This window comes from Lineus longissimus, chromosome 4 (genome assembly GCF_910592395.1).
Source record: "Lineus longissimus chromosome 4, tnLinLong1.2, whole genome shotgun sequence".
Lineage (NCBI taxonomy): Eukaryota > Metazoa > Nemertea > Pilidiophora > Heteronemertea > Lineidae > Lineus > Lineus longissimus.
Window position 1 is genome coordinate 17,441,552 of NC_088311.1, and position 27,796 is coordinate 17,469,347.

Consider the following 27,796-nt stretch of genomic DNA (forward strand, 5'->3'; position numbering starts at 1 on the left):
CAGTGTAAATAGTAATGTAAACGGGTGTAAATAGTAATGTAAACGGTCACTGTAAATAGTAATGTAAACAGGTGTAAATAGATTATTCTTCCTTTTTTGACTCATAATGTTATAGTCATTTTGAAAACAAAGATTATGTAGGACAGCATTTAATCTTTACATTTTGATAGGCCTTGGATTTTCTTCAAATTATTTCTGCAATGTCTGTGGGACTATATGTAGCCCCAATTTCTAGTCGGTGTAAGCCAGATTCTTTTCACTGCCAATTGCATATGTATAGAGTTATGGTAAATCGTGAAATCTACACAAGCCTTTTATTTCCGCGAATGCCCTAGTCAAACAGTAAGAAAGCATTAATACTTCCTTTTCAAATTTTGGCAGCAAATGCCAATTGAAATTACCTAATTCGCCAACTTTTCGCTTTGCAAACACTTCACAGTTTACATTATCTATCATAATTGCTTGTTTCCCAATATTTACTGCCATTTAAATTTGAATAGAGGTACATGTATATTGTTATAAACACAGGGTTGCATTTAGCTGACTCAAAGATTTTTAGAAAGTTGCCACATTAACGGCATTTTGTTGGGAGCGAGTATTCTTTTGTGTATGTCATACATACAATACATATGCAATCGACAACAATACAGGCAGAGATGATAGACTGTGTAGAAGCAATTAAGGTGGTTGAAGAGGCCTAAATTACGTGTAATAGGCCTAATGTAAAACAGAGGCATCAAAACCGTTTGAATAGCGTCTACACAGTGTTGCTTTGTCTAAGAGTGCGGAATGCACTGTACGTAATTTTTTTTCATGCTGCATTTGGAATTACTGCCAGAACTCGTAGGAGTTATTGTTGATATATTGAAAACACCATGTTATGAAATATGAAATAAGTTTTTTCTTACGATTGTAGTTAAGCTCCATCAAGTCAAAAAGTTGATTTTCATCCGTACCTGTCTGGTTGGCGTGTCGTCTCCAGGCTAGAAGTTAAACAACGTTGGGTGCGGTCATAACTTAGATGGGTGACCTTCCCACACAATGCGGGCGCTGGATTGTAGTTCGGTACAGAGACGCTAGGTGTCGCTAAGTGACTCGAGGACGAGTCATCTTTGTCCAAAGGGGAGATTATGTACTATACCCCCAATGAATTATATGGCACGGCTTAACCTGCCGGCCATGAAGGAATTCCTTTATGGCCTAAAGGTTGGCGCGTTGTCTCTAGGCTATAAGTTAAACAACATTGGGCGGGTCATAACTTGGATGGGTCACCGGCGCGTAGAATACAATGATGAATAGGAAATCACTTTCCTGAGGTCAAGTTTATATTTGAAATCATTCTGCAAGGCATGGAGATCAATAAACAAGCTTTGCCAGGTGTGCTTCTCGTGGAATCTGACCAAAAAAACAATGATTCCTTTGACTATCTCCCTGTTCCTCATTGTCTTCCCATCTCTTGGCAGCACAGAAGTCTTTCATGCAATTTTCATCGTGCATAAGTGTTGGAGAATGTTGACTGTTCCAGTTATTTAAGCTGCTTCAGTACGATGCAAAACTATGTTGAACTTCCTAAAATTTGGATGTCTATAATCACTAAATATTGATTGCCCAACTCAACCACCTGACTTTGAAGATTCGGATGAGAATCAATTTTTTAAACTTCATGGAGCCTTATAATGAGAATCAATAAAGATATAAAGAACAAAAATCTGAAACTTGTTTCTTTTGTGTCCAGTGAAGCCCAATAGCAGCTCCAAGAAAGAGACAGTTCCTTGTCCGGTGCAGATTCAACCTAAAATGTTCTAAGTTTTTATAAGTAAAAGTTCTTCTTTATAATGCACAACATGCTCAAAGCATTTAACATTTCATCCCTAATGTCTATCGTGAGGCCTTTTAGCAGAACTCCGACAAGCTTCTTAATCATGCAGTTCTACAACCTGAGCATTTCTGCTTGGTACCAATACATTTACAATTGGGTGGAGTTTAAGGCATGTAAGACTGTTGGAACTCATTTGGATCAACAAACAGGGCATGAGATAATTGTCCTCGAAAAATAAGTCTATGCAAGCATTCTCCGACTTTCTTTCTCGAAAATATGGCCTCTACAACTACCGGTAATTATATCATTCTTTTTGGTTGTTTTTGGTTTGATGACATAGCAGTTTGCAACTCTTTAGTCAACCAATAATTATTTAGCTTTTGAGGATCATTCATTCTCCTTTATCAATGATCTTCAGAATATGAGGCTCACCCTTACCATAAGCAGGGGACTGCTAACGCTCCTTCTAACCCCCTGGAAATATCCCAGCAATTTAATGTATGCCCTCCTACCCGGCAGTAGAACAATCTAAGCAGGCACTCAGAAGGGGGGGTGGAAAAGTATAAAGTTATTATCATTCTGCTGACTCTGACAGGTCCACATTCTTTCAGAAAATGGATGAGTTGCTAATGCATTAGCAAGAAGTCTAAGGACGACCCCACAGTCGCCAATCAGAACAAGTTGATCAAGGTTCTGAAGGAGTTGAAACGTGAGGACCATATTTCTGAGGAATTTTACAAAAGGGTCTACCCTATTAACTGTGACCTCCCACAGACTTCCTAAAACCCACAAGCCAGCCTGCCCTCTCTGCCCCATGTGTCTGGGTAAGGGTTGGTGTGCAACCCCTATGGCTGCAGAGATTGCCTGTGTTCTCTCGCCGCTAATGGGGATTTTATAAGAGGGTCTACCCTACCAATTGTAACCCCCCCACAGACTTCCTAAAACCCACAAGCCAGCCTGCCCTCTCTACCCCATGTATCTGGGTAAGGGTTGGTGTGCAACCCCCATGGCTGCAGAGATTGCCTGTGTTCTCTCGCCGCTAATGGGGATTTTATAAGAGGATCTACCCTACCAATTGTGACCTCCCACAGACTTTCTAAAATCCACAAGCCAGCTTGCCCTCTCTGCCCCATGTGTCCAGGGTGGGGTCGGTGTGCAACCCCCATGGCTGCAGAGATTGCCTGTGTACTCTCACCACTAGTGGGGAGTACTGTCCACAATTTGCACAATCCTAGGATTTTGCTAAACTGGAAGCTCTGTAGGGGGATACTTCGGTGTGTCGAACCTACAACTTTCTGGTTATAAGCCAGGTGCTCTAACTACTCTGCCACTGATCCCCTAGTGAGGTAGTATACAGCATCAAGTGCGAGGACTGTAATGTTGTATACATCGGTGAGACTGCCAGGAGGCTGGGCACCTAATAGTAAATTGAGGAACACCGTGAATCTGTTACTGAAGCCGATCTTAACACACTATGGACTCAAATGGGATGGCACCAGGATATCAGGAGGTCAACGAACTCCACAGGAAGATCCGCGTGGTGATCCACATTAGCAGGGACAGCCCCAGGATGAACCACTAACAAGGATACCAGCTGCTCCAGTGTGAGAGTCTGTTCCACATCCTTGTCCTGAAGATCATTGATAAAGGAGAATGGATGTTTCCATGAAAGCTCTGGGAAGTATTTCTAGATAATAGTTGGTCGACTGAAGAATATTCATCCCTCAGGTTTTATTGATTAGCACTTCTAAAAGTATTTGGCGCAACTATGTTCCGGCCTTGAAATATGATCTCCACGTGTCTATACAGGCCAGTTTTATAGCACTACAGTAGCAACATGATGTCAAGTTGCCTAGCTTTTCCATGGATACACCACAGACCAACCAGCTTAGAGAAAGCAACGGAGCCTGTGGGTCACGTGCAACCCTGTGGGTCAAAGCTCTCCAATGACTATTGCAATGACTTAATTTCTAAATAGTGTTGGAGAATCGAGATGTGCAGAGAATTGGCAAGCTGATGACTTCGGAGGGAATATAAAAGGTAGCAAGATAAAAATGTAAAATAATCATATTTATTCTTAGAAAACAATCTATAAAATCTACAATCTAAGATCCTTCAATAACTTATCTAAAATTTTATCTAAAAAGTTATATGGCTGAAGCTATTTAGCATTTTATCATGGCATTGTATCACATACTTCTGTTCTAAGATTCCTTGTTCAGTGTTACATACACACTCTGGATGGAATTTAAACCATTTGGTTTCAACAAGATACAATTGTAATTGTGAAATGGATGGACTTAAAAATCTTATGAAAAAATAACTACATGTACCAAAGAGCAGATCTAAAATCATACCAGCTGATTTATGAAATCATGCTCTCAGTCATCTGTACATGAATACCAACAGTGAATCTTATCACCGTCATTACAAATGCTATACAGTATAACCCCTCTATTAAGGACACCCTCAGGACTGACAAATGCTGTCCTTAATAGAGGTGTCCTGACTAAGGAGGTTAAATTGAAAGGAAACAACTAACTTGGGACCAGAACGAGTGTCCTTAATAGAGAGGTTGTCCTCAATACAGAGTTGTCCACTTAGGGAGGTTCTACTGTATTTTACCAAGAATTCATAAAGACTAAGCATTTGGAAGCAACACTACAGCATCCTAGCCAGCACTCGGTACCAAGTTTTGAGCAAAGGGGGCTTTTGCAAAGGAATTCAGCTTCTATTCAATGGATATCACTACAATTGGAGGGGTGTCGCTTGATTTTTGTCACAAAATACATGACTCAAATAGTGTACCTTGTTTAGTAGTGATTATTAGACTTATAAGGAAATGGTATTATAACGAGGTTCCCTCTTGCACAAAGAATGCCCACTATCACATTGACGTCTGCTCATCATCTTTCTCCCATTTCTTCTTTCACCATTTTCAACGCTTCATCAAAGGTAAGTGTCTGCTTCCTGTGCTGTTTTATGTACTGCAAAGAGGAAAAGTAATGAAGTTTTGACAAAAACATCGTTCAGAGGAAGGCTGTGTCACAGATCGAAATACGACAATATGTAACCTGTAACCACACTTGTTCTACATCTAATTTCGGACAGAGCCCAAAGCCTTTTTGTAGGGGTGTTCTGGTGTGATCTGTCAATTGTTGGTGTACCTCATATACCAATGCAAAAAATGCCTGGACAAAGGCCAAGAGATCATTTCAAATATCCTGTTGGCCGCATTGTGTATATAGGACCAGTGTGGTACATGTAACAACAGATACTGTATCCAAAGTCTGCCTGGAGGGTAGCAGTTTGATTTCTTCATTCAAGGTCTTCAAATTCATGTACTTAATAACTGGCAGTCAAATGAATAACCTTGTTCTACTCGGACTCTTTCCTTGTGTCCCATTGCTGTGCTCCATATAGAGCCTGGTGGGAAATACCATTTTTCTAGGGACCGAAAACAGACTTGTCAAAACTGTCCCACTAATCACTCACTTTTGTAAAATCTATATAAAAAATTACCTGGTTGTCTTCCAAACATTTCAGTGCTCCTTCACACCACATTTTACTACAATCCGTGCAGGGGTACATTTATATCAAAATTCAATGAGAAACACTTCCAAAGTAACAGCAACATCATAGTGGTATTTAAAGGGAGTGAATGGGGCCTCCTACTCCATACAATGAATCACTCTGGCTTCTGTTCTACTTTCTATCTGACCCACAGTTTTGAGAACAAGCCAAATCACAGAATTTGCCATTTCAGAAACGTGTCTCTCCAGTGTGAAGCCGAGAATTCCTGCTTCTTGTCCCAGTACGTACGCAATGGCTCACGAAAAGTTAACCAACATCAGTACACTGACTTCAGTACTCTTACCTCTTTCGTGTCCTCAAGAGTTGTGTACTGATACGAGTCCTCTATAGATGTTGAGAACGAATCATATAATCTGCGCTGCATGGTGACAAACTGCTGAGTCAGCTGAATCTGCATCCGTAACATGTCATTCAGGGCGATCACATTCGGGCTGTAGGCGGTCATGGCTGGAAACAGTGCAAGAAAGTGACAATCATTCTGGCTGGGATACACATACAACACTACTTTATGCAATACAATACAATACAATGCAAATAACACCTAAGATTTAACATTTCCATGCATACAGCGCAATACCCAAAGAAATTTTAAATCAAAACATTCCCAACTTTGCACCTAGACACTAAAACAGGCAAAACTGACTTTAAATACCAGTACAGTGGAACCTCCTTTAGCGGAAACCTCTCTATTAAGGACAACCTCTCTATTAAGGACACTGGCTTTGGTACCCAATTGGTTGTTTTCAATTTGACCTTTCTGAACAGGAGACCTCTCTTTTGAGGACAGCACTTGTCAGTCCTGAGGGTGTCCTTAATAGAGAGATTCTACTGTAGTTCTTTTAGGTGCAGTGTATGTCTCTCAACAAAGTCAATAACCTTGGTGGTTTCATCAAAAATTAGTCTTTCCTCCCTCCCTTTCCTTCTTGTTTCGCTAATCCTTATTGACAAGAATCTCTTGTTAGCAGTAGTCGTCACAGGTGCCTGCGACAACAAGAATCGGTGATCACTGGGACTGGCTATCAACATCAATCCCAACGTGATGTACCTTGAATACTTCCTGGACTGACCACACGTGAGGCTATAGGTGTAGGATCAGTATAACCTAACCCAACAGGTGGCTCCATATAGGACATGCCAACACCTTCCCTCTCCTCCCTCATAAACCCATGACGTACCTTCAATACTATCAGGACTGACCACATGTGAGGCTATAGGTCTAGGATCAGTATACCCTAATCCAACTGGTGGCTCCATATAGGACATGCCAACACCTTCCCTCTCCTCCCTCATAAACCCATGACGTACCTTCAATACTATCAGGACTGACCACATGTGAGGCTATAGGTGTAGGATCAGTATACCCTAATCCAACTGGTGGCTCCATATAGGACATGCCAACACCTTCCCTCTCCTCCCTCATAAACCCATGACGTACCTTCAATACTATCCAGACTGACCACATGTGAGGCTATAGGTGTAGGATCAGTATACTCTAACCCAACTGGTGGCTCCATATAGGACATGCCAACACCTTCCCTCTCCTCCCTCATAAACCCATGACGTACCTTCAATACTATCTGGACTGACCACATGTGAGGCTATAGGTGTAGGATCAGTATACCTTAACCCAACTGGTGGCTCCATATAGGACATGCCATCACCTTCCCTCTCCTCCCTCATAAACCCATGACGTACCTTCAATACTATCTGGACTGACCACATGTGAGGCTATAGGTGTAGGATCAGTATACCCTAACCCAACTGGTGGCTCCATATAGGACATGCCAACACCTTCCCTCTCCTCCCTCATAAACCCATGACGTACCTTCAATACTATCTGGACTGACCACATGTGAGGCTATAGGTGTTGGATCAGTATACCCTAACCCAACTGGTGGCTCCATATAGGACATGCCAACACCTTGAGTATTCCATCGATAACCTAGTCCTCCCTCGAGACCGGTCTGAACCTCCACAGCTCTGGTCTCCTTCTTCCGCAGAACAACAACAGACCTGCAATGGGAAAAGCATCATGAACAGTATTATTACTCAGTTTATCACCAGAGTTCTTTATAGAAAGTATTTGGTGCATACTCTTCCCCTTTTTTAAAAACCTTGCTACGATTTGATGCATTCTATGACTCTTCTCCTTTCTTTCTTTAATCTGGTTATCATTTGATGCATGCTGCTACAGTTGGACACCAATTGAGGATATGGCATGGTGACTCAGTCCATCCAAACCTCCTCATTATTACGTGTTACAGGAGGTGACTGGGCAGCTGACAACTGGGTGATATTGCCCTTAATAATGCCAATGGTCCTTTTACCACTAGACCATGCCACAACAAGTACAGTAGAACCTCCCTTAGCGGACACCTCTCTATCAAGGACGCTAGTTTTGGTCCGAAAATGGTTGTTACCATTCAATTTGACCTCTCCAATCAGGACACCTCTCTAATAAGGACAGCATTTGTCAGTCCCGAGGGTGTCCTTAGTAGATAGGTTCTACTGTATCTCATTAGTTCTATTTGCCCAAATAACAGGTTCTCTCATCAATCATATTACCATACCTACCTTGAATCAGTATAAGAAGTCCTTGAGTCTGTGTAGGATGTATAACTCTCCGAATAAGAGACGGTCTCATCGTCACTTGGAGTTGGTGTGAGAGTATCAGAATCCGTCTCAGAGTATGATGGCTTTCTTCTCGGTGTCTCCTTCTCCGTCAAAATCTCAGAAACACTCGTCTCGAAATCCTCTGAATACGGTATGGAGTCCTCACGACTTTTCTTAGAGACCTCCGTCTTGATTTCGCTTTCAAAGTCATCATCGTAACTATATCCTAAAGATCGTGCATCTGAAACTGAGCGTATTTCTGTCGTTATCTCAGAATGTGGCGTTTCTGGGACTTCGAGAATCTCTGACTCGTCACGGATCGATTCCTCAGACACGCCCCCACCTAAAAGATCGTCGATAGTCTGTAGGCCAAAGTTACTGAATAAATCAGCGGTTTCACTCTTCTTTTTCGGTTTCTTTTTCTCCGTTTTCTTGTCGGCTTTGTTGGGTTTCTTCTCACCCAGCACAGGTGCAACCATGTCCTCATCAGATATTTCTCTGGCACCCAGCAAGTCGTCAACGCTCATAAGGCCCATGCTTGAGAAGAAATCATTATCACTGGCTTTGGTTTTGGACTTTGTATCGGAAGATTTCCCTCTATCTGATTTTTTATCACTCTTCTTCTTCGTTTCAGGTGATTTTGGTCTTTTTTGTTCCTTCTTCTTAGTTTGGCCGATTGGTTCCAGACTACCAATATCCATGACAATATTCACTGAAGAAGAAAAGCAGAGATTGATGTCAGTGGTTGAACTTTCCATTTTTCCCATGATACATTTTATCTCTTTTTCAACGTATTCAAATAGAAAGTGTGTGTGAAAAAATATACCAACATGTGTCGAAACAACGAGTGCAAGTGCTCATGTGTGATAAAGTGTAGTACAAAACGTGAGGGATCAGCAACAGAAACACATTCATAGTTTAGAAAATAAACACACAAATTACTGACAACATCAATACCACACTTAAAGATTCTTACCCTCGCTGGGCACAGAGGCCGCTGACTGATCATCTGATAACAAAACAAGGTGTATGTAAGTCATCTCAGAGGGAGAGCAGTTTGATAATGAATATTCTTTATCTCAGACATGTCAGAGGGAGAGTAAAAGGACCCGGTTGTGAGGACAACTTCCCCGGACAGGGGGAGTATGTAAGTGGCATCGTTCCAACTCGCGCAATCTGATGACGAGGATCACACACTTGAGGAGCAGTATTCTTATTTTATCAAGTTCAAGTGTAGCCAAGAATTCTGTCTTACTTTTATAACTGTCATCCGTGTCGATGCTCTCCTGGATACTGGGCTCCTCTTCATGGTCTAACGCCTCAAACGGATCAGAGAGAATCACTGTTTCACCAAAGCTGCTCGACGTCTGGTAGAACGGCTGAAGAGGAATGTGGCAGGTTTGTTTATGATCTGTTTAGCGAAATCACTCAGGAAATGAACTGAGGAGAAGCCTCATTTAGGGTCAATCATAGGTATACCACCATTTTGGCTACATTTTGTGACAAATTCTGATGTTTTTCAAAGCATGCCTGCCGGGTCACTGCATTTAAGGTAATTAATTAATAGTCAAATCAACATGGTTATTTCAGAACTTTTTAGACAACTTTTGTGCCACACATTTGTAACAAATGTCGTATCTCAGATCATTAAAGGGACAATATAGGCAGCAGCCAGGCAGACAAGATAAAGTTACACCAAGTCACCAATAGGGGTCTCTCACATCTCACAGTACATCGAAATGATTCATGCTTGTACGAGGAATATATTTAGTGCTGAGTCTGACATGACCAAGGGCCCTTTCTGTGTATACAAGTCACTTAAAGATGACCTAATTAGCCCCTCTCCTCCTGCCTATAGTCCCCCTTTAAAGTCTTAAGGGATGAACACGTGGGTTTGTTTTGTTGTCATGGTTGTGGGGAAATTATTATTGAATTAAAGAAAATAGATATTTGCTCTGTTCTGTTCGACACCCGTCATAAACACTTGATGATTATTTGCCTTTACTGTAAAAACATTACCAATAATAAAACTTTATTGGAATTTATCAGTGAAATCTATTTCAATCAATTGCTCAGCTAATAATTTTTTTTGAAATTGCCGATTTCATGTAAAGAATTAATGTGATATTGGTGTATTTGATTGTAGTCGAATTAGCTTTGAGGAAGACTTTTTCTAAAGTGCTGATTACAGTGACAGAGTCCAGGTCACAATTGACATCCTTCCTGCTTACTGGCACAGCAAATAAGGGTTGACCATAGGTACCACAATTTTGGCTGGAACTTGCAATTTTAAGCAATTCGAACTCTTTCAAAATGAACTGAATGTCAATTTCAAGGTCCAGAAAACAAAGCACTCACTCCCTCACTTATGTAATTGAGCCAAAATGGTGGTCAACCCTTTATAGCAATAGAGTTCCTGGGTAGGACACTGCACTGATTCCGGACAATTTCATGATGATTTGTTTCCCAAAACCTATATGTACCAATAATGAAGGAACTCTTCCTCCTCTAAAAAAATTCATTGATTTGAATACCTAAATTGGTACGGAAAACCAAGCCTGCCACACATTTGGAACAAAACTACTAATCAACGGAATGAATAATTTACAAGTCAGCCAATCAGCTGATGCCACCATCAAGGGCCAATATGAGCTGGACAGATAATTATGGCACCCATCAGGGCATATTGGATACATCAATATATGAACGGATACAATAAGCGGGGCGTGGAACAGCTGGATCAGTGGTTTTATTGTTTATGTAAATATTTAAATAGCGAGGTGGAACAAATTGTATTGGCATTTTGAACATTGCTCTATTAAAAGGAGAGGGCGGTTTTCCCTGTGATATAATTTGGTGCGGTGCCGCACTACATAAAATCGACAATGACGTACATGTAGGCCTACTCAGCCAATTGGGAATTTCTGTATTGTCTTTCACAATTAAACCACGCTTGATTTGTACAGATGCTACATGTTCCACCGATCATTCCACCTACTTTAACTATCAAAATAATTTTTAATTCAAATTTATCAACAGCTGTTGTCTCAAATGAGTAGGCATGATGGCAATGTGTTGAGCATGATATGGGTCTACTTTACGGACATGAATTAACTAGATTGTTGATGGGTAATTTCAACGACCTCTGTGGCACAGCAATTATGCAGTGTATAGATTTATTGGAGTGAATTATACAGCTGTTCACCAGACAGGGCCTACTATGCAGGGTAGATAGCTAAGTACCCGTGGAAAGAACTTTCATTTGAGATAAACCAAGACAAATGTAGCTTATTGACTCCCTTAGCGGACACCTCTCTATTAAGGACCCCTCTATTAAGGACCTGACACTAGCTTTGGTCCCAAATTGGTTGTTTCCATTCAATTTCACCTCTCAAATCAGGACACCTCTCTATTAAGGCATGTAAGGACAACACTTGTCAGTCCCAAGGGTGTCCATAATAGAGAGGTTCTACTGTAAATGTTATAACATCAGTGTGCAAATTTAGGTCTATGCGCCTTTTCAACGTATAAACGTGTTCAAAGCGCCAACCCCTCAAAATGATATGTTATGACATCAAAAATCATTGTGATTCCTACAGTACTTGATAACTTGCTTTCCAAATCATGGTATCCGATCGCCATTGTTATTGATGACAGGTGTGTCATTCTGATTAGACTGTAGATAGCTGTGAGTTTCATTCCATTTATCAGTTTTATTTCAAATCTGATATTATTGACTCTCGATGTTATCATTAGTCCCTATTGTGATTAATATGAACATAACACATGACGGCCTACAACAGCACATCAAAGTATGAATAAATGAATTTTGTATGGTGTGGATATCATTGTAGTGGACCCCTTGTGTGTATCTGATTGGTGTAACTATTAAGTGTGACTTCGATTGCTATCAAATCAGGTTTCGGTGTTAACTCTATCACAGGGGAAAAAACCCAGCTCAAAAAGGTCTGTCTGCTAAAAAGCCTACTCAAAGTGTACATTAGATACCTCATACAAGAATATCATATAAGTAGGATTTGGGACTGATTTTGTGTCCAAGTCACTTGTTTTTGCCTGTAGAAAGAAAGAATTGGCCTCAATCAACCCAACATCTGGCCTTTTATCCAGACCCAGACCCAGAACCCAGTGGTGCTTTTCTGTTCTTCAAAGGCTCACGGCAGTATCAAGTGTATTTCAATTCAACCTGAGCCAATCAGGATTGCCACCGATTTTCTCAATCACCCATCATCCTGACAAGAAATTCATTATCATAACGACAATATCAACAGAATTAATCGCAGGATCGATACACAAAAACCACAGAGATAATGTCCAGAAATCTATATTTCCTGAGATGGAATAAGTTTACCATCCCTTCAGCCAATGAGATACTGCCACTCGTAAAGATAAGTGTTTCAATTGTCAACATCTGGTACAATGTGGGTGGGTCATCTCAGGCATGTCAGGTGCAATTTCCACACGAAGTCAGCCGGCCCACTGTACTGACTTTGCCTCCAAACGTCATGATAATCTGTTTCAGGTAGGAGATACCAATCGTCATGTAACAAAATTGATTCAGTAAAACTCAAAGTTTCATGTACAGTAGAACCTCTCTATTAAGGACACCCTTGGGACTGAAAAGTACTGTCCTTAATAGCGAGGTGTCCTGATCAGAGGTAAAATTGAATGGTTACAACCAATTTCGGACCAAAACCAGTGTCCTTATTAGAGAGGTGTCCGCTAATGGAGGTTCTACTGTATGTATCAGTAGAATGTCTTTTTGAAATGATTATGAAGTTCATATAAGTTACCTGTTTACGTAAAAAATTGCACTAATTGCATATTTAAAACTATTTTAATTTAAAACGATTTCTGTCAAAAAAGGCTTGTGAGGCCAACACTTTCCAGCTCACCATGTTTACGCTTTACAGTCTCAAAACACAGTCTATTGGTGAGAAAAAACAAACACACAGCCTCACAGGTGAATGGCACTATCTCAGCGAACTCTCAACTGAAACAAGGAGTGCCTTACAAGGGGAAATAGTTTCCTTGTTACGATGAAAACCTGGGTGAAAAAAGACCACAAACCAGTAAACAGATAAATAGAGTAGAGTTTGGTATCTAAAATAAAGAATGCTTGGTCGTTGAGTTCGAAGAAATTTTTTTTAAAGTGGTAACCCTGGAGAATAAGAACCTAGTTACTGGGCATGACTTTTAAAAATACAGTGGAACCTCCCTTAGTGGACACCTCTCTATTAGGGACACTAGTTTTGGTCCCAAATTGGTTGTTTCCATTCAATTTGAACACATCTCCATTTTTTAATTGTTGCTCAAAACTAAGGCACTTGAGCACCTTAACAGAAAAGGTCTGAAGGACCTTACCACCAATGCAGATTCTGCATCTCAGAAGTTTCCAATAGGTCTTGACAACAGAGTTATCAAAGTATCTTTGAGACATATCATTCCGTCTTTTTGTTTCTATTTCAGAAACTTTTGGGGTACATCTAGACCCAGGGTGAAATGACTTAGCTTTTTATTGGGAAAATATTATAGAATTCAACCTCAGAATTGTTGGGACAGATTCTCCAGAGTGACAGTGCATGTAGTCCAGAGTAGAAATAAACTAAATACCCAGAACCAAACAAAATTAAAAGAGACATCGATATGAATGATACAAAATACAACTCACCATTTCAATTTATCGAATTGGGAAGAAAATGATTGAAATTTGTCAATTTCTTTGATTAAAATTTGTCATGGCAAGAAAGCGCACGCATTTAGAAACTTAATTCATCCCTAAACACTTCCTTGAAAAACAACACTTCAATCAACTTTCAAAAAGAATCATTCTTTTTGTTTGGAAATGGTATTTTCAACGTCACTGTGTTTGCATTGTTCAAGGTCTAAGCTTTTAATCAATATGAACAGGAAAGATGCATCAGGTTTTCTCGCTTGTTCTTTTAACACTTTCAGCGCCATCTGACGTAATTTTACGTCTTGCAAGTTCACACGGTTGAGCCATCCGACGTAATATTACGTCGCGTTTTTAAATTTCCCGCTTTGTCTTCGAGGCGACTAGCAGCGCAGTATAGGGGAAAACAATTTAACTATACAGCGCTTGAAGTGATAGTATGATGTTCAGCCAATGTGCTATTTATAGCCAAGATTGTCTGCATTCGAATAGGTGCAATGGCGGGTCGAAGATTGATGACGGGGGCAGATGTAGCCGAGAGTATGCCAAAAAGTGGGTATTCGGAAAGACACCAGATATTACTGTTCTATGTGTGGGGTACCATTGTGCAAAATCAAGTGCTTTGCTGACTATCATTCCAAATTAGCATTGTAAAGAGATCTAACAAAGAAGAACCAACACAGAAAATTTCATGTAATTATCTTTATTCCTTCTATTGTTTTCATAATTTTGAAAAAGGGTAAAAAGGGGTGTAACCTTGGCCCCTGGGGGAAGTACGCTAAATATGGCTGGGCGCTGAAAGTGTTAAGAATGCATGCACTGAGTAGCGTAAGAGCATTGTACAAGTCTCTCTCGGCTTCATCCTCTTGTAAATTAGGAAATAATTGCGACTTTTATAGTTTGCGTTCTTCTAAAATTGCATCTTTGACACAGTTTAGGGTTTCGCAAATACTAATTAATACAGTAAATTCAATTCAATTTAGTTTTTTGCTGGGTTTTTGCGAATTTTGCTGGTTGCAAAAACGTCAAATAAGACGTACGCGATGATCCCTTACCTTACTACTGGGTCTCGGCAGGTCTTCCTCTTCCGCAGATCGCTGTCGCTGTATCACTGCCTTTCTGCGTGGGGACGAGGTAGTCGTTGACGAAGAGACGTCACCGAAGTCCATGTAGTCCGCCAGGTCAGAATCAGACTCCATTGACTTCCGAAATGAGGATGAAGTTTTCACTGGAAAGCATAAGATAGGTCAGAACAACGAACATGTATAAATTGTAAACCGCAATATTACTGTGGTTACAAAATTTTCAGAATTTTTCTTTTGACGCATATTGATATTTCTTTTGGTATTCCAATCAAAAAGTATTTCTTCATGATTTTGTGAAATCAGTGCAAATCTTATTCAGTTATAAACAGTAAATAAATGAAATTAGAGCATACTATACTTTGAAAGACAATGCTAAAGGGTGGTGCCCAAGAGCTTAGGTGGGCAAGGTTGTGAAACAAGTTCGTGAAGCAATGTGATAAATTGCCGTTCCCACAAACTGGACCTAGTGCCATTTTACACGATGGTAAATCTTAAATGTTTCTACAATGGAGGCAAATTATGATTGAAGGCACAAAAATTTTTAAAATCCACTCACAGGCAGGTTTAAGTGGCTGGGTGGATGGCAAAGGAGGGTCAGCGGACTTTCGCCTTTGCAAATCCATCATATCTGAATCCTCCGACAAATCGAATCGTAATTTTTTGGTAGCAGTCGGACTATTCCTGACGTCGGCTGTCTTAGTACTAACAGCCGGTGCAGGCTCTTTGGATGCAACTGGCTTTTTCTTGATGAATTTACTGCTGCCTTTTCCAATGCCTAAACTGCTACTGTCCTCATCGCTATTAAGTTTACTTAAGTTATTTTTAGTACTAAATTTATGCATTGTTTTTGACAACGATGGTTGACCTGATGTCACCGTAGGCTTTTTCTTCAGGAAATTATCATTATTGTTTTGGTCCGGAGAATTTTTTGGCGATGGCCTGGATTTGGTCATTTTGTGCTGCTTCAGCCCAGGGACTTCTTTGGCTAGTTCATTTTCCATACTCGTACTGAAAGTCATGCTGTCCAAATCACTATCACTCATTTGATACTTAGCAGCATTCGCCTTTTTGTTTCTGAATTTTTCTTCAAAAGCTGCAATTTTGCTGAGCGGTGACGATTTATTTGCCGCACTATTGACAACAGTCCTGCCACCTGTTGGAGCGCTATTTTCTTTCTGGTCATCCTTTTTTGTAACTGGCTTCGTGATAATTTTCTCGGACGGTTTTTCAGGTACAGACTCTGTTTTTTTCTTGAGGTATTTGTTTGTGGCAGCTGGGGTCTTCTTCTTCTTTCTTGGTGTGAGGTCACCTTCGGACAGAGATAAGTCACTGAACTCTTCAAAAGCAAAGGCTGGTTTGGGTTTGGCAGGCGTGGATGTGGTTGTCCCAGCAGCATCCCCCGTTTTCTTGCTCAGACCACTGAGGTAGGCCTGGAATAAAAGAAGATAGACCAGTAGAACCTCCCTTAGCAGACGCCTCTCTACTAAGGACACCCTCTCTATCAAGGACAATAGTTTTGGTCCCAAATAGGTCATTTACATTCATTTTGACCTCTCTAATCAGGACACCTCTCTATTAAGGACAGCACTTGTCAGTCCCGAGGGTGTCCTTAATAGAGAGGTTCTACTGTACAGTAAGTTGTGAACTTAAGAAATCATGATTTACAAATTGATTGATGATTTCAAAACTAAACTGTAACTACCTCAAATGGTTTTGAGTAATCAGGGATTATTACAACTTATGATTAAATGAACGGAATGATTAACATGAAGTACCTGCATCATTCAGTCACTTCAAAAGGGAAAAAGTTGGGAAAATCTAATCAAATGCAGCTTTGTGTCTCACATCTGATTTAGTTCTAATTTACAAGGATGGTGCATGCTGATCAAATGCGAAAAAAATAAAGAAATGATGTGACCTTGTCCTAGGTAATTAGACAATTGAATTTTTATGAATCTAAAATTCACAGGAAAAATACCAGTATCTGGCTCAAAGTTGTGATGCTTTGAAAATGGGTCAGGTCTCATGGTTAAACATTGAGCATGAAATTTGCTGCCAATTTCTGGTCATAAGAACCAAAAAATCATTTGAAAACACCAACATAATATGTCATGTAAAGAAAAGACAAAAGTTTTCCACTCCTCAAATCTGCTCATCTCCTCTGGCAACGAACGTCAGGCCTAACAGCCTGCATACCTGGATGTCTTCCTCCTCTGTTGAGACCCTGACCGGTGCCTTTTCTCCCCTCAGCTGACATGACGCCCTCTCAATTAGACTCCGAGCTGCATTCTTCTTATACATGTTTTTTCTTTCAGTTCTTCATGAATCTGCATAAGTGTAATCAAGGCAGGAAGAAGCTTTAAAAAGTGACACCAAACACTTTTTAATTGTGTGATGCATAAAATATCCTGCCATACTCGATAAACATCATAATATGTGATGACAATGACATCACAAACATAGGCCTTTTCGACGAAGATGAATCAGCGCCAAAACAAATCCAATGCAGCACACCGACTTGATTAAATGCGAACATGTCAAAAGGCCAAAGCTGACTACGGACAATTCCTAGAGACACAGCGATCTCAAGCCACCGGTGAAACCCATGATGACTGGGCCAGACTCTGATCAGGCTCAGCGCCAAAACAAACTTCTTCGATATCGTCAATTATCTTTGCGCGCAGTGCTATTCAACAAATTGCCCAAATTGTCAGTCAGTCACCACTCACCGACACTGTCTGTCAGCAGTGACAGTGTGGATCAGCTGTCATAAATATCATTAGGCCTACTGATTAATACCCAAAGAACTGAACACTGAAAGGTTGGAACCGTGTACATTATGTACAGGGCTTTGTATGCAATAAACGGAAAATTGAGCACCAACATTTCAGTGAGTATTAAGGTATGAAATCGGAGTCAGATCAAATGGAAACTTTGCAGTTGTCATCTTAAATAAATTACCTAACACGCGGCAATGTGCAGAATGTTAACATTCACTGTCAAAACCATTCATAGAATGTTTGTTTATTTTCATGTCACAGCTAGCCCGACCTTCACCTTCTGTTCGGAATCTTTCGGAAACGGCGGAGTGTTCCGAAGTTTTCAAGCGTGGTCTTATCTGATTGGCTCGCAGTGATTGACCAATCAGCGATCACCATCTGGCCGGCTGTCACGTGGGTTTTCCAGCAATCACCCTTCCACAGATTTTGCACTGGGCAAGCAGAAGGGACAAGAAAATCCACCAAAAATGATGAAATTTCTGCTGGCTCTTGCCGGCCTGATGGCCCTGGCTTTTGCAGAACCGACCGTCTATTTCGAAGAATCGTTTGCAAGTGAGTATTTCCCTATTTAAACACTAAAACGCCCGATTTACACCGTTTAGAAGTGACCATACCAAACTCCAAAATCTCCATTTTTCTTGCAAAATTCCTGGTTTCCCTTCTGAAAATCAACCCATCTCCAAAGCCGGCGAGTTGAATTCATGTTATTACGCTCTATATTTATAATTGATTGTATCAGGTAGGATCATCAAAGCCTTATGTACCTGATGAGTGATATGGTTGTCCATCAAACATTGTAATTTTGGTGCTAAAGCTGTTATAAGGTTGGCTGTGATAATGATCATTCTCATGTAGGCTTATAAAGCTAACCAAAGGCAAAGCAACACATGTGCAGGCATGTCAAGTCATGAAGTCAAACAAGATAGGACAACAGATTGCACTTCCCAGTTTCAATAAGACCTTTACCTCCAAAAGGCAGCTGGCATTTGATCGGTCAGATTTTAGATGTATAGGCGATAGACGCAGAAAATTTATTCTGAACCTCTCCTTTCCACCAGAGATTCAGATAGGCCTGTTGTAATAGGTCAACGCCCACGTCTTCCCAGCCATTCTTCTGAATTCAGATTCTCACGCAGATTTAATTTGTAATTGAATGTTGATGTATAATTTAATATAAATAGCTAGGCCTACTGTAAATGCGCAGAAATGTTTTCTGGAGTAACTTCACAGTTAACTGCCATTTGATTTCCCAAAAAAGATCCTCTCAACCTCAGTTTGAACTTTGAATTGACGAAGTAAAGAAGCATTCGTCATTGGAGCAAACATGTAGATGACAGCAGCATGTAGTGTGGCACGTCAAACCTATTTCAATGGTCTAGTGATAGTGTCTTAAGTGAGTCCTTCAGTGGGGCAGTTTTTCCACTTTAATTTGAAAAGTGACTCCGACTGTGAAAAATCAAAAAAACGTTGGAACAAAATAGACAGATTTTATCATACAGTGTCATAACAGTCAACACCAACCGTTGAAACTCACACTCAAGGCAAGCTTGTGATATTGATGAGTTTCTGTAAAACTTCACTGGTGCCAGACAACTATATTTGTAATCTTTCAGTGTTAAGACTGTCATCACTCTCAATGGGGCATCAGGTCTCAGTCAGTCTAACCATGGTAGTTCAACCCTCATCACTTGAAGGTTACTCCTGATGTCCTCATGATCATGTCATTGATTTGCCCCGAAAACAGGTGCATTACCATACCAGACTTTCTAAAATAATTGTTAAACTACATGTACTTGCTTGCAACAACATGTAAGGTTACAAATACAGGTATTATGTAACAAGTCCATAGTAAATGATTTATCAATCAATGCCATAATTTACTATGCTGCAAGCAAAATATATTTGGTGAGATATTGATTTTCTACCTATTTATGAAATGGTATGCTCAGTGCATTGTGTGCCCCTCGCCTGCCTTGAGGTAAAGTCGATGCTGCCCAAGTGTTTGCCTTATGCCAAATGCTGGAAAATGATCCTGGACCCCCCCCCCCCCCCATAAACTATTGGTTCAGTCCAATGATCCATCTTTTAAATTGTTGCAGGAAATTTGCTCCAAATTTATATAAGGAGTCGTTTTTCACTCAATCTTTTTGTTTATTTTCAGGTGGTTGGAATGAACGTTGGGTGGAGTCTACACACAGATCAGACCAAGGAAAATGGGAATGGACTGCCGGCAAATTCTATGGTGATGCCGATCTAGATAAGGGTACGTTTATGCTCCATTTGAGTAACATTTTGGTGTAATTATTTCCTTTTTGAATGAAATAGGATCAATATATTTCAAATTCCTCCAGTCAAAATATCATTGTCCTTCTGAATCTGAAATTTCTCTGGAAAGTACAGTAGAACCTCTCTATAAAAGGACACCCGCGGGACTGACAAGCGCTATCCTTAATAGAGAGGTGTCCTGTTTAGAGAGGTCAAATTGAATGGAAACAACCAATTTGGTACCAAAACTAGTGTCCTTAATAGCGAGGTTGTCCTTAATAGAGAGATGTCTGCTAATGGGAGGTTCCACTGTAATGGAAGTTATAGCCTAATTTCATTAAATTGATGCATGTAACCATGTTAAAATTTTTGAGAAGTTTCCAGTTAATGTGACATTCCATGGTCGACATGCTGGGACCAGCAGTCTTGCAGTCTTTATTGTCATCCTTGACTGATTGGATCAGCTGCAAAAGTGTACTTTATAGAGATCCGCCCTATTGTGACCACTGATTGTTTACTCAGATCGCCTCAGCTTGACTGGATTTAACAATGCAAATATTTCTGAACAATTTACTCGGTGATTACCCATGATCACCTGTGTTGTTAAGGCATGCCTGATCAGGTCGACTTTATAGGCTATTAAAAGGACAAGTGTGGCAACACAGCCATAGATACATGAAGTATTGTAATTACTCTAAAATCTCAAATACAAAGTCAAGGTCAGAGGTTCCCCCCTCCGTTCATTACAATGGTTTCGAATGGGGATAGGCCAATAAGTCGGGTATTATTCTTTTATCAATGGCATGGGCCAATGGAGTCACATGTGCTATAATCTCGCTCTGATCTTGGCTGACATTGACAGTGAAACGAAATCAACATCACTGGTTATAGTAGGCCCATTTCTTCTAATAAAAGAGACCCGGCCTATTACTTAGATTGACAGTCAAGATCAGCGTCATTGGCTGAGAGAACAATGCGAAAACTTGACGATCCCTCCTCTATTGTAATGAATGGGGGCGAAGCCTCAGACCTTGTATTGGAGGATTTAGAGTATATTAAATTCATTCGTTGTTACCAGTGAAGGCATTGAGACCAGTGTTTGCTAACTGTCCACCTACATGGGATACTTGCTTACAAGTCAAGAGACCACAGCTTCTTAATCTAGTCTCATCGGACAGATCCTCGTAATATTCATGCATTGTGTGTGAAGAGCCAGGAATTCTGGCCCCTTGAAAGCCACGCCAGTTCATCCAGACATGCTCAACGGGAACAGACCCGGGCCCTTATGCCAGGTAGCCAGCATTGTTTAACTACTAAACTAGACAGGGCTGAATATGCTTCTTCAAGATATCCTCCCTCGAAATGTTTCAAAGTTCCATTTCTGATCATGTCCTCTTCTTGCAGGTATCCAGACCAGCCAGGATGCCCGTTTTTATGGAATCTCAGCCAAGTTTGAAGAGGCTTTCAGCAATGAAGGCAAGACTCTTATCATCCAGTTCACAGTCAAACATGAACAGAACATTGACTGTGGTGGTGGCTATGCTAAAATCTTCTCCAGTTCTCTGGACCAGAAGGACATGCATGGTGACACTCCTTACCAAATTATGTTTGGTGAGTATCAAATGATCCTTGATTTCAGCTTGGCAAGTTTCGAGATCTGTAAGGTTCTTCATGTTGTTGGATTCCTGTGGTGTTAATGACCCAGGGTATGTGCAATACACAAACTTCACAGCATGCAGCGTACTTCACTACTACTGTGAATTACAGTAAAATGTCTTGTGTGCATTGCAAAAGTATTTACAATTTGCATTGTGAACAATTGAGTAAAAAAAGGTTTCTAAAAAAACTGAAAAATTACCATTGATGTTTGTATTGTTTGTAAAACTGTCATTTCTTGTAATTTCAGGTCCTGATATCTGTGGGCCTGGCACAAAGAAAGTCCATGTTATCTTCCAATATAAGGGCAAGAATTTGCTCACCAAAAAAGATATTAGGTGTAAGGTGGGTATTGTACAAAGCGTGGTTTCCTCTCCTTGCTGCAAATATCGCAAGAATGACAAATCACTTGCAACATCATAACCATTAGTGCTTGAAGAACAATGTGATACTGCTCATAGATGATAAAATACTAGTGGCTGCTGCTGCTGAGGAATTGTCATAAGTACCGAGCGAGGCAAAAGGAGCCTTATGCTGTGTGGGTCACCCGCTAAGTATTCAACTTGCCAACTTGCAAATGCGCAAACCAGGAAAGACGAATTCTTACACCTGACGCGTTGGCAAATACGTCCAAATGATCTTCCACTTGCAGCAACCAATTTTAAATTTCTGTCAATTGTCCCTTGTGGAACACCTAAGATGAAATCACTGGTGATGCCAAATTGTTTTGTTTTCATTTCCCAGACGTCTCTATGTTTGAATTCAAATTGAATTCTCAATTTTCTTTTCAGGATGATGAATTCACCCATCTATACACCCTTATCCTTAGGTCTGATAATACTTATGAAGTTAAAATAGATAATGCTAAAGTTGAATCAGGAGAGTTAGAAGCAGACTGGGAATTCTTGCCAGCAAAGACAATTAAGGTGGGTAGTGAAGATCTTGGTTTGAGATTCAGGCCTGAATGATATGTTGTTGTGGTGTCAGGCATAGAAGGGCCTTTCTACTATCTCTTACCTTTAGCTGCAGTGCTGACACTGTAAACAGTGAAATGTTTGCAGAGCTAAAAGTTGGCGAATTTCCTCATTATCAATTGAAGGTAGACGTCATATCGCTTTTGTTACTGTCGAAATGGTCGCACTTTTAAAATGCGTGTTCGTGTGCATTCATGAAAAATAAACGCTTATATAAATCTCACAGTTTACAGTATTATGTCACATGACTGCATTCTTTTGGTTTGACTTGAGACCTTAGAATCTGGTGTGGAGGAGAATGTTAATCTCGTACCAGGATATTTTCTGTGTGTTCCAACTTAAATATCCTTTTGTCCCCCCAATGAACTAAGCATGTAATTTCTAACCTTCTTAACTTCAGGATCCCAATGCCAAAAAGCCAGCTGATTGGGATGATAGGGAGACTATTCCCGACCCAGAAGACAAGAAACCCGATGACTTTGACAAGCCAGAGCACATCCCCGACCCAGATGCCAAGAAGCCCGATGACTGGGACGATGAGATGGATGGAGAATGGGAACCACCACAGATTGATAACCCAGAATACAAGGTGAGTAGAGATCCTTCCCACTGGGATGGTCGCCTGGATATCTAGTGCAAGGGGATGTTCAGTAGATCTCGGCACTAGGTAAAGGCATTGTCGAAACTTCCACCCAGAAAACTGGGCTTGCGAATTGCCCCAAACGACGGACCGTAAGGAGGCTCATGAAAATGATCTATAGCACACGGTACTTGTGGAGGCTGTTAAGTGGCTGCCAAAGAGTGACATATTCATTGGATGTCTAGTCTACTCCTGTAAAGTGAAATTTCTTTTCAGTAGCGGGCTAAAATGGAAAATAGGGAGCAATTTAAGCAGGGGTGTGAAATATCCCATTTTTAGACTTATTGCGTTTAAACACGACAGAAAACTGAAAGTTCTCATCCTCATCACTCTGTAGGACCTTGAATTTTCAAATGAAATATTTTGTTTTCAGGGCGAATGGAAGGCCAAGCAAATCCCCAACCCAGAATATAAAGGAAAATGGGTACATCCTGAAATCGACAACCCAGAATATTCACAAGACACAGAATTATACAAATACACCGATATTGGTGCTCTTGGTTTCGATTTATGGCAGGTGAAATCTGGAACGATATTCGATAACATCCTCATCACCGATGATGAGGCACATGCCGAGCAGGTTGGCAATGACACCTGGGGAAAGACTAAGGTTAGTAGCTTTGATGCTCGCTTGAGGGCAGCACCTGATGAATGTTTTGTCAGCGCCCATGATCTTTATTTTAGACATTGAGATATAGAATGCCTTTCTGAATTTCTTCAGTCACCGTTGGAGGCAAAACAATTCTGAAAAAAACCCATCTCTGGTGGTTCTTGTGCATCCGTGTAAGTGTCTGAGCTAGTAGTTCTGATGAGTAACATCAAGTATGGATTAATCTATACTTAGTACCATTGCTATTATGTGACCAAACATGCTTTAGTTTGTCCTATTTTGATGTAATCAGAGGATTCAGAGGTTGGGCTTCATTGCATCCAAGTTTGCATAGATTTGGGTATGATTCGACTCTTAAGAAATGGAAGTGTAGCATGTTATTCTTGTCTGGCGAGAAGTCATTTAAGGAAGCCCTGATGAAACCAAACTGGAAGAGGGTCAAAGGAAGGGGGTGGATATGTTGCCATGGTAACATTTTGTTCTTTGTTTTCCAGGATGGTGAGAAGAAAATGAAGGAGGCCATCGATGAAGCCGAACGTAAGAAACAAGAAGAGGAGGCTAAGAAAGACAAGGAGGATGACAAGGATGAAGATAAGGACGAGGATGAAAAGAAGGATGATGATGAGGCAATGAAGGAGGAGGAAGATAAGAAGGAAGAAGAAAAGAAAGAGGAGACTCACGACGAGTTATAGAAAGAAGCAGAGTTGTGATTTGAACACTTGGACACCACATAATGTTGAAATAAATATGTCATCCTAGCTTGGGCCAAGTGATTTGTGCAATGTATTCGTAGTGCTGCGAGTCTGGTTTTTGGGAGGAAAAGGACCAGAATGGCGGGCACACATTTCCCTCACCTGTAGTCTGGTCGGAATCGGGCGTACCTGCGAGGTATACGGCCGATTCCTCAAACTTTGGGCAATATTTTAGTTTTATATGTTTTGTATAGGTTTTTGGTCCAAGCTTGGAGTGAAATGCGTTCATAGATTTCATAGGTATGCCTTCAGTAATGGTTTTCCCCTTCCCTGGATGGAACAACTGTAACAACTCTTTTTCATTGAATTTAGCATCTGAGAACTGGACAAGCTGTGTCACATTACTATTACATTACTATTAGATGGTCTTGTTATGATCTCGTGTTGTTTTTCAAAAATCTGCCAATTTCATCTTGAAAATTCTATCATTTGAAATTCATGTAAACAGGTTGACTGCAACTATAATAAGATTATACTGTCAATATTGTACTTAAATTTGACTTGATTCAGTTCCCAGGTGCCAATTTCAGTGAAATTCCACTCCTTTTGATAGTGTACAAGAGCAAGATCATAAAAATTGCAAATGGTGCCACTGTAAGATACTGAAGTTATACCGATGGAGTTACAACCCTGTCTTGTTCATTTGATGTCTGGAGAGAGGATTACCTGTTACTCAGGTTATGACAATGTTCGTTCAGTCATCATCCTCCACCTACAAAGTGCATCGATCCCAGTTGATGCACTTTGTGGGAGGGATCAGTGTCATCAAAGCTGTATCTCATTGGCAAAACTTGGTGAAGGATAAGATACAGCTATATGAATTATCAAGTATAGATTAGATTCTTTAATCTATACTTGATATCATTAGAATAAGGTGTTTGACACTGGCGAAAGGCATTCATGAAAAAAATTTGAAAAGATTTTTTATTTTCTAAGTTGATCTATTTGTTGTAATCCTTCATATCATTGGAGTAAACTTTTCAAAGTGATTGGCGGTGAAATGAACAGCTTTTGCAGAATATTCTTGTCAGCAGGTGCCTTTTGTCCATCCTGTCCTTAGTTGAATGTCATCGAGCTAGGCAGCTTAGGACTTAGATTGATATATATATATGTAATACATGTTGTTAGAGGTTTTGGCCTAAGCTGATGTATTGGGACCAAAATGGTAATGGATTAGCTTAATACATGTTCTGGACTCTTCAAATTCAACGTTGAGTTGTTTTCGAAGGTCTCCCCTGGTTGTTTGTTGATGTATTTGTACATGGGTTTCTCGATTCTATGTGGTGTTTGTGTCCGGTATGTTGGTAGACCTGACCCTATCTAACTTTATGTGGCGTCCAAGTGTTGTACCTCTGTCAGATCACGCGATACAGAACAAAATATCCTTGTGGGAAATCTTCGGTGCCGGCAAACCATCGGAAGTTCTTTCTTGCTTTTTGCTGAGGAGTTGCTATTCCTTGGAAAGCCCTGCCTGTCATCTGGATGGTCTGCACCTAAGCTTGTTGCTCAGAGGTTTATCCACTGCGGTCTCCAAAATAAAATACCAATGCACCAAATGGTTTCTCCACACACCCTCTCATTGACAGTACCCTCTGATGTATCGTCTGGTCTGGGCAGGTGGGTCTACATTTCAAGATCTATGACTTACTTCATTATTCTCACAGTATTCCACCACGTCCCTGTACAGATCCAATGCACAGCTGTACATAGTATAAATACATGAAGCGTCGTCTTACATGTATAACACTTCTAGATTGTAATAGGTACATGTGTTTGGCAAATTTGACAAGTTGGATTCATGATTTCTGCTTAGTATTGCTCTTTAATTCAATTTGAAAGTTCGGCTGTACATATATATTGTAGGCTTGAAGTTCTTCCACTAGGCTATGAGCCTCCTTAAAAGTATTATTTGAGAATGCAGTTAGAGAATATCATCACGTGAGAAATTCTTGGCCGTCAGACCAGAGCTATTGATCATTGCCAACAGTTCATGGATCCATTGTCAAACTTTTCATCTTTTACTTGGCGTACCTTACTTTGGTGTTCTCATCATGGTTTAAAAAAAGCTTGTACCAGTCAAACAGTGCATCTGTTTTTTGCCCGTTGTGCACTTTTCTCTCCAGTGAATGTCAATCTTATTATGCCCTGCTTGTTGCAAAAATCAGAACATACATGGTTTGGGTTATAAAAATTGTGTTTCGGTGCAGAGAAATTGTATGACAGGCAGAATTTAGGATGAATGATAATTTGATTGGACAAGCCTTGAATGATCGTTGTCATTATCATACTCTTTCCTCTGTCTCCAGTTTTGTCATTCTAGATAAGGCTGCTTACTCATCTAGGGCAACCTTGCAGTCCAAATGGTAACTGAGCATGTTTTTTGTAAAATTTAGCCATTTTAATTTATGCATCATAAAAAAACTACTATGTGCAAGGCTGAGATTACCATCAAGATTTCAAGTAATAAAATTTATTAAATTTTACATTGAGACTTGTTAATTTATTTGGAGAAGTCCTTTCTACAGTGTTCATACAAGTATGCACACATATATGTGTGTTGTCATAAGATTCCTGTGATTAGGCACCAATGATGGCATTGCCATATGACGACAGCACAAATCTGTCATTGGATGTCACACCCAGCTTCTGCATCCCGATTTGGCATTTTCTGTCATGAAAACAGCGTCAATTGGCTGATCACCCAGCCCTGCTCTATTCGCCAGGTGTGGCAGTCCATAGGAAGACTCCGTTTGGGATGCCGACCTGACTGCCCGAGGAGTTTGTCTTTTATCGGGACTTGACATCTTTCTTTGATGGCGTAACAAAGTGAAGAAACTGATGGAGACAAACATGTCACTTCCAGATGGGGAAAGGCGGGTGACATTGTTTGGGAGTATTTGTCCTCAATAGATAAGTCAAGGAAATCACGTAGAGAGAAAATCCTGTAAGAGTTAATTGACAGGAATCGAATGTCTTGTTCGAAGCCTTGTGCCATGGAGCTTTCGCATAGTGATGCATCATTCCAAGTCCTATATGAAGAAACTCATTTTATGATTCAGGTTTTCTGACCTGCAGCTGCACAGAAACAATAGAAATTTAAAGTATGCCAATGGCTTTCCAAGCCACATCATTTCGAACAGATAAAATATCAGAGGTGGGTTTCATCTTCAAAAACTGAATCCAAAGGAGTTAAGGGCTAAAAATAACTGAAATGCCACCCCATTCAAACTTGGCTGATGCAATATCGCTGTTTCTTCTGTCTTGAAAAGAAGGATAAGGGATCTGCGTATCGGTGAACGGTCAGGATCATGCGCTA

The 27,796-nt window shown here is 40.4% G+C and overlaps 2 protein-coding genes across 4 annotated transcripts; one reads left to right on the plus strand and one right to left on the minus strand.

Annotated features, from left to right (window-relative positions):
- Positions 1-3,909: 3,909 nt before the first annotated feature.
- On the minus strand, positions 3,910-17,882 carry LOC135486317 (uncharacterized protein C19orf44 homolog). 3 transcript variants are annotated; one of them, XM_064769021.1, is made up of 10 exons: positions 17,765-17,882; positions 17,000-17,130; positions 15,360-16,233; positions 14,774-14,946; positions 9,282-9,393; positions 9,003-9,035; positions 7,988-8,738; positions 7,239-7,426; positions 5,697-5,860; positions 3,910-4,806 (listed from the first exon to the last, which is right to left on the minus strand). In XM_064769021.1, exons 2-10 carry the CDS (start codon positions 17,102-17,104, stop codon positions 4,726-4,728), a joined length of 2,481 nt encoding a protein of 826 aa, XP_064625091.1. In that variant the 5' UTR covers positions 17,105-17,130; positions 17,765-17,882; the 3' UTR covers positions 3,910-4,725. The 3 variants fall into 3 exon arrangements, with proteins under 3 accessions (XP_064625091.1, XP_064625090.1, XP_064625092.1); XM_064769020.1 differs by having other exon boundaries at positions 9,282-9,405; XM_064769022.1 differs by lacking the exon at positions 9,003-9,035 and having other exon boundaries at positions 9,282-9,405.
- Positions 17,883-17,978: 96 nt separating this feature from the next.
- Positions 17,979-26,963, plus strand: LOC135486319 (calreticulin-like). The gene is made up of 8 exons (XM_064769024.1): positions 17,979-18,135; positions 19,745-19,846; positions 21,253-21,459; positions 21,755-21,849; positions 22,296-22,430; positions 22,879-23,067; positions 23,492-23,728; positions 24,223-26,963. Exons 1-8 carry the CDS (start codon positions 18,051-18,053, stop codon positions 24,418-24,420), a joined length of 1,248 nt encoding a protein of 415 aa, XP_064625094.1. The 5' UTR covers positions 17,979-18,050; the 3' UTR covers positions 24,421-26,963.
- Positions 26,964-27,796: the final 833 nt, after the last annotated feature.